This window comes from Ailuropoda melanoleuca, chromosome 6, assembly GCF_002007445.2.
Source record: "Ailuropoda melanoleuca isolate Jingjing chromosome 6, ASM200744v2, whole genome shotgun sequence".
Classification (NCBI taxonomy): domain Eukaryota; kingdom Metazoa; phylum Chordata; class Mammalia; order Carnivora; family Ursidae; genus Ailuropoda; species Ailuropoda melanoleuca.
Genome location: NC_048223.1, coordinates 25,311,171 through 25,321,630, shown reverse-complemented (window position 1 = coordinate 25,321,630; position 10,460 = coordinate 25,311,171). Strand labels below are relative to the sequence as shown.

General features: G+C 42.2%; 2 protein-coding genes across 7 annotated transcripts in view; one reads left to right on the top strand and one right to left on the bottom strand.

Annotated features, from left to right (window-relative positions):
• Nucleotides 1-1,811: 1,811 nt before the first annotated feature.
• On the bottom strand, nucleotides 1,812-6,073 carry RPL15 (ribosomal protein L15). 2 transcript variants are annotated; one of them, XM_011229532.3, is made up of 4 exons: nucleotides 5,966-6,073; nucleotides 5,117-5,305; nucleotides 4,669-4,805; nucleotides 1,812-3,813 (listed from the first exon to the last, which is right to left on the bottom strand). In XM_011229532.3, exons 2-4 carry the CDS (start codon nucleotides 5,286-5,288, stop codon nucleotides 3,508-3,510), a joined length of 615 nt encoding a protein of 204 aa, XP_011227834.2. In that variant the 5' UTR covers nucleotides 5,289-5,305; nucleotides 5,966-6,073; the 3' UTR covers nucleotides 1,812-3,507.
• Nucleotides 6,074-6,153: 80 nt separating this feature from the next.
• The window catches only part of NKIRAS1 (NFKB inhibitor interacting Ras like 1), a 63,637-nt gene continuing 59,330 nt past the window's right edge, over nucleotides 6,154-10,460 (top strand). For 3 of the 5 annotated variants that reach the window (XM_019803458.2, XM_019803457.2, XM_034662068.1), the window contains exon 1: nucleotides 6,154-6,361. The gene's annotated coding sequence lies outside the window, so the exon portion shown is untranslated. The remainder of the gene's footprint in view (nucleotides 6,362-10,460) is intronic. The other 2 variants (XM_034662069.1, XM_019803459.2) reach the window with 2 other exon arrangements.

Sequence of the window (10,460 nt, the reverse complement as noted above, 5' to 3'; positions counted from 1 at the left end):
AGCAGGGAGCCTGAAGTGGAACTCAACCCCAGGACCCGGGGATCATGAACTGAGCCGAAGGCAGACGCTTAACCAAAGAATCACCCAGGCACCCCCAAACATAAGACTCTTATGCATATAAATGATGCTCAACTTTACTTATTGAATTGGTTAGGGTCAAGCTAGGCTAGAAATAAGAACAAACACAGCTGGGGCGCCTGGGTGGCACAGTGGTTAAGCGTCTGCCTTCGGCTCAGGGCGTGATCCACGCGTTATGGAATCGAGCCCCAAATCAGGCTCCTCCTCTATGAGCCTGCTTCTTCCTCTCCCACTCCCCCTGCTTGTGTTCCCTCTCTCACTGGCTGTCTCTATCTCTGTCAAATAAATAAATAAAATCTTAAAAAAAAAAAAAAACCACACAGCTGACATAGCAGCTTAACATAAAATTTTCTCACTTGCCCAGTCTGTTAGGGATTGAGCAGCTTTCTTCCATCTCGTAGCTATGCTATTTGGATTATTGCCTCCCTTGGCATACCAACCCTTGATTGTCTTGGAGGAAGTAATATATCATTTGTGTTCATTCTGCTGGCAAGAAGGTCTTGAAACTCCTACCTAAATGTATGAAGGTCCAGGAAAACATAGTTTAGGTATGTGTCCAGGGGGAAAAAAAAGGCTATGGTGTGCACACGGCTTTGCCTCTGCTACAGTCGTTAAGTGCAAAAATGAAACTAGGTAAGAATACCATTTTTCCTATCAGACTGACGAGCAAACTCTCTCTGCCAATACATAGTTTTTAACTCTGCTGTTCTACTTCTAGGAATTTATCCTGCAGATAACTGATATATACAAAAAATTTTTGTAAAAGCAACAGATTAGAAATAATTTTAAATGTTCATCAGAGGAGGCCACATCAAATTATAATGCATCCGTGATGGAATACCATGCAGTCCTAAAAAAGAATGAGGCAGCTCTTCATGAAGTGATATAGAATAAGCTCTGAGATATGTAACTAAATGAAAAAAAATCAACAATATATTAACATTTGGGTAAAAAAGTATGGTTTTTTTTGTACACATATGAAAGAATTTCCTGATGAAAATCCAAAAAACTGATCAGATTGCCTCCAGAGGGGACCTGAAGAGACTTTTTCTGAAGGGAGACTTTTACTGTCAACCCTAATTGTACCTTTTGAATTTTTAGCCATGTCAATGTATTACCTAGTCAAAATCTTAACTGAATCTTACTGGGAGGATATGAATTCAGACAGCCACTTTGTGACCTTGAGCAAGTTGCTTCATCTTTGTGTGCTCACCAGCAAAAAGTTTGCTAGTACCTGCACTCGTGGGGTTGTGAGAAACCAATAGCCCTACTTCTAAAGAGAATTTTAATTATGTTTTAATCATATTGATCTAGAAATATTAAGGCAAACAGCAACAGCCTGATGCTTTGTCAGGGAAAGCCTCTAAGGTGACATATAAGATCTGGGAGTTTTCCCATCATAAAGGCATTAGGAGTGTAGCCTGACTGAGGAACAGCAAGGCTGCAATATCGAATGAGAGCAGGACACGAGCCCAGTGGGGGTTAAGAGTATAAAGATCACGGAAGCTATGATTTCAGCTTCCAGCACTGGAATGACAACACTTAAATAGCTACAGTATGGAGAGCAAACTATAAGGTAGCAAGAACAGAAGCCAGCCCTTGAACACCAACCTTTAGCCTGAAGCCTCCCCCTCCTCTCCTTCCGAAATTTTGCATTCGGTTTGAAAAAACATTTAAATGGGTTTTTCTAATTCATGCAAGAACCAAAGAACCAAGAGAAAAAATTCTCAAGACTAAGTACTATACATTTTATTTTCTCTCAAAGTGACTGTTTCTGCTGTTACAATTTATTGTAGGTTAGGGTATTTGGCTTGCTTATTAGTATTAGATGACAAAAGATAACAAGTCCATTTGTTTGATAAGCATTTATTCCTTTAGTTGAACCACCTCTACACACAAAATATATGGTTTAGGATCTCTTTTTGAATGGGAAGGAATTAGGTCTCAAGAGGTTTTCAGCCTTTTTCTGGAAATCATTTAACGGAGCCTAAGACCCCTGAAAAAATGTAAAAACTGGCTCAAGGAAACCAGCAATTAGATTTTGAAATCGAACTATGGATTAAGTAAGCAAACTTAAAATTGGGGCAATTCCTCTCTTGTATTTCCTACACATTCAAGTTCACCCTGGGAAACAGAAACCTCATCTACTCAAAGACAGAATGGAAACAGAATCATGATATACTTAACATCAAGGTGGGCACAATTGATGGGCTGGCAAGTTTATGGAATGGCAAAGATTTTGAGGGCTTTGAGTAAAGATAAGAAAAATGACTGTGGATAACATGTTAAGGATTAGATTGGAAACTACAGACTTGTTCTGACATCAGCTACATGACTTTTCTCAATAGCCTATGGGAATGGATAAGTGAGTTGACCCAAGATTTAGGACTTGGAACGAACAATGATGTACTTCTAAAGCCAACCCTATCTCCCCCCCTACGGTGGCTAGTGGATTCATAATGGTCACAAAGACCATGGATAAAGTATTTAAAATTCTGATCAAAGCCAACTTTAATTTTTTATCCTCACACTTAAAAGGTTATCTGATGGCCTCCAGTTTCCCACTTCTAGCATTGGTTACTAGCTTAAAAATCTTAAGTCTTCTCATTTACCTAATGTTCAATTTCCGTCAGTTTTCAGACCAGAGTAAAACCATTAACTGACTGCTTTACAGGAAACTCAGTATTCTGCAGATCCCCCCCCCCCCCGAGTCGTGGGATAGAACCAGGAACCTCCACATTTGCATTGTGGAGACCAAGGCAATTTTGCTTTGGTTAAGCAGGATTTATTTTCATTTTTAAGAGACTCCTCCTGTAACAGGTAGGTTTGTTCAATTTTCTTTAAAAAAATGGTGGCTTTCTTTTAAAGTATTCTTTCCAAAACAGCAGTTACATAAATGGAATATTTAATTCAACCTAAAAATGTGGTTCCTAGTTAACACCGTTCTTCATATGATCATGATTAAGATTAGAATATTTTTCACACATTTCCAAGCAAAATCCAGTTTTAAAAGCTTTCTTTCCAAACCCCTAATAACAGCTATTTGAGAGTAAACCAGAGCATTACATCACCCCAATGAAGCTGTAGGTTTCATTACATGCACCAATAAATCTACATGGCTAGCTTCTGCATTCCACTTTTACAGAATTTATTTTACACCTATTATACCAAACAGCATTTTCAACATGGACATATAAACTCCCTAATAAGATAAAACAAAGACAAAATCGTTTATCTTATTAGAAACAAGATACACCATTACTTATAGTCTTCAAACATTATTGCACTTTAACTTTCATAATTTGACAATGCATTCATGGAACAATCTGAAGACAACTAAATTTAACAGACAAATTAAAGAACACTTTTAAGCAGACATGACTGTCCTAAATTGTTTATTAGGTAAGAATTTTACAAACATTACTTATATTAGCGGTAACGGTGGAGTTGGAGAGTATTGCGTCTTCTCCATGCCGCACGGCGAGAACCACCAATAGTGTGGTGGAACTTGTGACCCTTTCCAAGGCCACGGCTCTTGCGGCCTGCAGATGTCAGCCCTCGCATCTCCCTGTGCTTGTGGACTGGTTTGGTGATCCACTGGGTATCAGGATTTCTTCTGATAGCTTTATGGAATGGATCAATGAGGATAACCTCAAAGAATTTGTATGTAGAATCTTCGCCAACCCAGTAAGAATTCAAGACTCTCAGAGCCCCACAGTGGCGTCCAGCTCGCTCCTAGAACAGGAAACAAGGTCAGCCTCCATTTCCCATTGTAGGAAATTAGGAAGTAAGAATTCCTTTTTTGTTTACCACACTAGAAAAGAGACTAAAGCTGTTCATTTAACTACTTAAATATTTACTAAGCATCTTCCCAGAAGCTAGGACCCCAAATAGGATAAGACTTACTACAAACACATAAAACATTCTGATTTGAAACCACTGCCTATTATCATCCTCTCCCTGACCAAGACACAAATGTTAGTATCTGACTAACAGAATTTAGGAACCTAGTCCTTTTCTAATACAACTTAGGGATCAGCAAACTTTTCATACAAAACTTTAATAATATTTAGCATATTATTTTAGGCTTTGCAGGCCACAATGGTCTCTTTAGTGTATGTCGTCTTTGCCTTTTAAAAACAAAAATAAAACATTTTTAGTTTACAGAAGTCAACAAACCCATGTCTGTCAACTTCTGGGACAAAGCACAGCTTCATTTACTAACCCAGAAAGACAATTTACAACTGAATATCGAAAATTAGCCATATGAATAAATGCACAGCTTCTGTACACCTGAAGAGATGTGCTCTTCAAGACAAAGTTTACTGCCCTTCAAAAGCTTAGGTTCCAAGGTTTACACTAACCATAAAACACTTTCCACTATACACAAGCAAAGACAGATTAGTAACAAAGACTACGACTTTGACAGCAACACTTTTTACTAAGACTACTGAAGTAAAAATCACAAACCCCATTTTAAACACAGGAGGGCTCACCTAGGTACAAGTTAACAATCAGAAAACGTGCTCAAAACCTTCTCCACCATCTCCAAGAGGTGACTGATACAACTGCTACTGAAAAATCACTTACCTCTGCAACAGACTGAAGGCTTCGGGCAAACTTTAGCTGGTTAACACCATGATGGACAGGCTTGCCGTAGGTAGCACCCTTAGGAACTGGGCGTTTGCGGCCACCACGACGCACACGAATCCGATATATGACATAACCTATACAAACAAATTTACAGTCGTCTTACAAAAGCTGTACGGATGAAGACTCAGTAACTTGCTACTAAATGCTGCAATGTCGAATATATTTTGGACTATCAGCCAAATATTATATATCTGAAGGTAACATAACTTACTCTAAAAACAAACGCATTCCAGTGTTTTTCCAAGTACTTTATGACACAGGAAGAATAACGTCTCATTCCCACTCTACACTGAGATGTTGGGGCCATAGTACCTCTCATTACCAGTTTTCTAGCATTTCCCCAGGAACACAGTTTTATCCAAGCATCCATGCAGAGACTACTCACCTTGCTTGGCCTTGTACCCCAGCCTGCGCGCTTTATCAGGCCGGGTTGGGCGGGGGGCCCTGTGGAGCGCAGAGAGCTGGCGGTACTGCCAGCAGCGCACCCTGAGAAGAAAGCGCATTACATCGGACTGCTTCTTCCTCCATAGCTCCTGGATGTACTTGTAAGCGCCCATCTTGGCCTACCTTTGAGCTGAAAAACAACATGCATTTAGAATATGAGACGATCGCGTCCATCTTAGTTCCCCACCAGCCACAAAGAAACGACTGACGCTGAAAATGGCTCTTCAGGAACCGCTGGGAACAGCTGCGCCCTAGGAAAGCAACACTGTTACCTCTGCGACCCTAGCGCGCAGCAGCGCAGGGTGGGTCTCGGTATATTTTTGTTGGATCAATGAATGGCGCTAGACTTGGGCATTGAGGAGGGCTCATGAATGCGGCAGGCGGCGTCCCCAAGAGCCTGGCCTGCAAAAAGACCACGCCGATACCATAGGGGAAAGTGCTGTAGTCGTTACCCCTGAAGGATAACTCTCGAGGAAAAAATCCCTTACTGCACCCAATCCACAGGCCCTGCTTTAGGCCCCTCTAGGCCCGGCCTTCCATCCTTCAGCCCCATGTTTCCTTTTCCTTCACGCTCCAGGCCCCGCTCGAATTCGCGCCGCCATCACATCACCACCCCAGCCCGCCCCGGAGGGCCGCCTCTCCACGTCCGCGCAGCCCCGCATCCTGATCGAACTCGCGCCGCACAGGAGGCAGGAGGAGCTCCGAGGGCGCAGGGTCCCCGAGTCTGGATGGCTGAGGCTAAACGAGATGAGCGGCGGATGCAACAGCGAATCCCACCAACACAGCCTACCTGATGGCTGCCGCCGGACGGAAAGGAAAGAGCCTTTCTCCCACAATCCCTTTTGGGCTCCTCCCCCACAGCGGCGAGCCTCTTTCCGGTGGAAAGCTGAGGCTCCCACAGCCTCATGGGACATGTAGTTCCAGCAGCGAGCCCGGTGGGCGGAGTTCGGCCGGGATTGGGCGCAGCCTCCCCTATTTTCCCGCCCCCTGGTCCTCAGGATTTGAGTTTGAGAGGCAGGGGCGGCTCTAAGGGCCAGAGTCCTCGGCTAGGCCTCGGTCGGCCAGCGTCCAAGGCCGCTCTGCCCCCGTGAGGAGGCAAGTTGGGGGCGGGGCTCAGGTGGCCAAAGCCGGTCGCGGAGCCGCTCTGCCAGAGCGCCGCTGTCTTGGAGCCTGCGGAGGTTTGCAGGTTTGTGTCTTGCGGTACAGGGAACCGTTTTACGTACCACAGGCTCCTCACCTGAGGAGTTGCGGCGGGTTCCCCAGTGCGGCGCTATCCATCCCCCTTATCCCACTAGAATGGACCCCCGAGACGCTCTGACAGAGCCTCGCGAAGCTGCCCCAGCACCAAATAAGACGTTTGTGCTGTCAGGGCTTCGCGGGTGGGGGCGCGCGCCCCGTCTTCGGGCTTCAGCCTCCGCAGGCCCAGGCTCCGAGGGATTTTGCCCTACGGAAGGGTCAGAGGGTGGGGAACTGGGGGGCTAAGGAGGGGCGCGCGGGTGGCTCGGCGCCTTTTCATTTCCGTACCTTTCCTGCGTACCGACTTGGTCACAGGTTTGCTACGCCAGAACCAGTTTTTTTTTAGAAAGGCAAAATATTTTTGTGCCTGGACCTGGTTGGCAGGTACGAGCGTTTTGGGAAGAAATGCTGAGAAAATGCTGGCGTTTTGTGTTGAGTTCTTTATTCAAAAATAGTTTACCGGTTTTTTGCGTCTCCAGAATGTTTTCATCTTTTGATGCAGTCATGTAGTTTACTGGGTTTGGTTTTTACCCCCTTATTTCCTATTTTCCTTTTTTTTTTTTAATCGTAGCTTTACCATTCCAGGAGTCCTCACATGGTTCATTGATTTATTCAGCAAATATTTATGAAATGCCTGATACGTGCCAGGTAGTGTCCCAACTGCTGGGGATGCAGCAATAGTGAACGCACAAATTCTAGCTTTCTTGGTAATGGGCAATAAACATAAATAAGATATATATTATGTTCGGTAAAAAGTACTGAAGACAAACATTAAGGGGAAGGAAAGGATGGTGAGTGTTGGGATGGGGTGTCAAAATTTTGGGTGGAATATTCAGGCTTAGTCTTCTTGAGAAATAACATTTGAGGAAAAAAACCTGAAGGATGTGAGCCTTGGAAATTTGGACTGATTGAGATAAAAGGAAAAGTGTGGAGGCTGGGGTATGTCTGGATTCATACAGAAACAGCATGGAGGCAGTGTGGCAGGAATCAACCAAAAGGGAAACTAGCAGATGACATCAGAGAGGTGAAGTGTTCCTAGGGAGCACTTTTCACACTGCCCGAGATCAAAAACTATTGGAAGATTTTAAGCAGAAGGGTGACTTCTTGTGACTTACATTTTTGAAGGATTATCTAGATTGCAGTTTTGAGGCCAAAAGAAGGGAAAAAGTTGAAGCAGAGTAGGAAGTTCTTTTTGCTAATTAGTTCTTTTTGCTAATTACAGCAAACTTTTTTTTTTTCTTTAAAGATTTTATTCATTTATTCGACAGAGACAGAGACAGCCAGCGAGAGAGGGAACACAAGCAGGGGGAGTGGTAGAGGAAGAAGCAGGCTCATAGCGGAAGAGCCCGACGTGGGGTTCGATCCCACAACGTCGGGATCACGCCCTGAGCCGAAGGCAGACGCTCAACCGCTGTGCCACCCAGGTGCCCCTACAGCAAACTTTTTGGCTTAAAATAACACAAATTTGTTGTCTCACACAGGTCAGAAATCTCTGTAGGCTAAAAATCAGATTGCTGTGTTCCTTTTAGAGAAGCTAGGGGAGAATCCATTTGCTTGCTTTTTCCAGCTAGCTTGCTTGCTTGCTTGATTGCTTTCTTTCTTTTTCTTTTTCTCTCTTTCTTTCTCTCTTTTCTTTTTTCTTTTCTTTCTTTCCAGATTTTATTTATTTGAGGGAGGAAGGTGGCACCAGAGCAGGGGAGGAGCAGAGGGAGAGGGACAAACCGACTCCATGTTGGGCAGAATCGGTGGAGGGGCCAATCTAATGACCCTGAGACCATGACCCTAGCCAAAACCGAGTCAGATGCTCAATCAGCTGAGCCACCCAGGTGCCCCTGTTTTTTCCAGGTTTTAGAGGCCACCTCTATTCTTTGGCTCCTGACCCCTTCCTTCATTTTCAAAGCCAGCAGTATAGCATCTTCATAACTCTGTTTCTCTTTCTGACACACTTCTCTCCTTCTTATAAGACACATGTGATGACATTGGGTCTACCCAGATAATCCAGGATAGTCTCCCCATCTTAAGAGTCTTAATTTAAACACAGCTGCAAAATTACTGTTACTGTGTAAAATAAAATACTCACAGGTTTTAGGGATTATCACATAGACATCTTTGAGAGACCAGGTGAGAGAAGTTGCTGCCTCTGACCACTCCATTAGTGGTGGAGGTGGTAAGTGGTCCAGGATGTGTTCTAAAGGTGAAGGCTTTACTGGTGAGTCAGATGTGGGGTGTGAGAAAAATGAGTCAAGAATGATTGGCTATAAAAAAAAATTAATTAAAAAAATTAAAAAGGGGTGCCTGGCTGGCTCAGTCGGTAGAGCATGTGACTCTTGATCTCAGGGTCATGAGTTTGAACCCCTTGTTGGGTGTAGAGATTACTTTAAAAAAATGACTACAAACTTGGATGAATCATTTGGAAAGGAGTTCTGGCAATGCAAATAATTGCTACTAATTTCTTAATTAGTTTTTGTAGTTTTGTTTCTTCATTTGCAATTTGCAGATTTTCAGTAGTTTTGCAAGATTTGGATTGGTATTTCCAATTGATTCTGAGATTCCTGATGGCAGATGTCATTTCTGGTTTTGCCCCCCCCTTGTTTGTCCCCCATGCCTGGCATTATTATAAGACCTCAGTAAATACTTAATGAATAAAAGAATGGTAAGCTGGAATCTGCTCATTATATTTTATTATGTGCAGTATTGTTTACAAAACCTTTTAAATGTATGTTTATGTAAAATTATTCATATACGGATAAGTAAAAGTTATGATGTTTGCATAAATAAATACAGTGTGGAAGTTTCCTCCACGTGAGGCTTCATAATATAATCTATAACATCTCTCTATGATGATAAGTGTTTCAGTATTAATATTGTTTTAACATAAAAAAAGTTGTGTTTTACTTATAAAAGTAGAATGATTTCCTTAGAAAAACAAGTATTGACAGTTTCGGGCAGCTGTTCCTAATAGCTCTTTAAAGGGATTATTGACCAAGCTCAGTGTTTTCCATAGGAATGGATCAAGTCACGTTTTTATTCTCTAGAAACATTATTGATTAGCCTGGAAAGCAAAGCAATCTGCAGTTAAGACTGCGTTGGATTTTGCCTGTTAAGCCTGTTCTCTCAAGTCATTTATATCAGATGAGGATTAATAGGTCACAGATTGAATTTTATTGTCCAGCAGTTACTTAGGGTGGGACTGTACCAAGTAGTTCTAGTGCTTTACATTAGATACTAGCTGGGGTGCCTGGCTGGGTCAGTCAGTTAAGTGTCTAACTCTTCAGCCCGGGTCTTGATCTCAGGTTTATGAGCTCAAACCCTGCATTGGGCCCAAAACTGGGTTGGAGTCCACTAAAAAACATTAGATACTAATTTTTTAAAATAATTAATACTTTAATTAGCAGGTCGCTAATCTTCAGCTTTGGGTAGTATTACTGTTTCCCACCTGAAGACAACCAAGAACCTAGAATGCTTCAGCTGTGCTTTGATTAATCGCATTTATCCTTTCATCTTTGTTTTGTTTTTGATGGTGTAAAATATTTAACATGGACTATATTGTTTTATCTCCTTTCCTTGTAAAACACCTTAAAATCCTTACCGAGTGTTTGAGTAAACTCTCTTCAGTTATTTTTACTGTTTGCCCTTGATGGAGATTCTCTGATAAACCGAAACAACTCCCCCAGTTTATTTATACACACACATACATAAAAAGTAATGTATATTTTTAATATACTTAGTCTGCTAATCCTAATATCAGTGAGTGATCAAAGTGCAATTATAGTATGCTACTTTTAAAGCAAATATGTTAATACTACTTCCAAAGACTGGAGTATTTGATTTCTGGATTTCTCAGGATTCTGTTGGTTTCAGCATTTTCCCAGTTTGCTTCAGTCCCCAGAACTCCTATTTGCCTCCCTTTTACGGGGAGTGTATTGCTATTAATAATTGGGATTTTTTTTTTTCTTTTAACTGCCTGGTTCACTTAACTACAACATGTACCTGCCCTTTTAAAGCACTTGTGTTTGTTTGAAGATTGATATAATGTGTGGTAAAGGGAC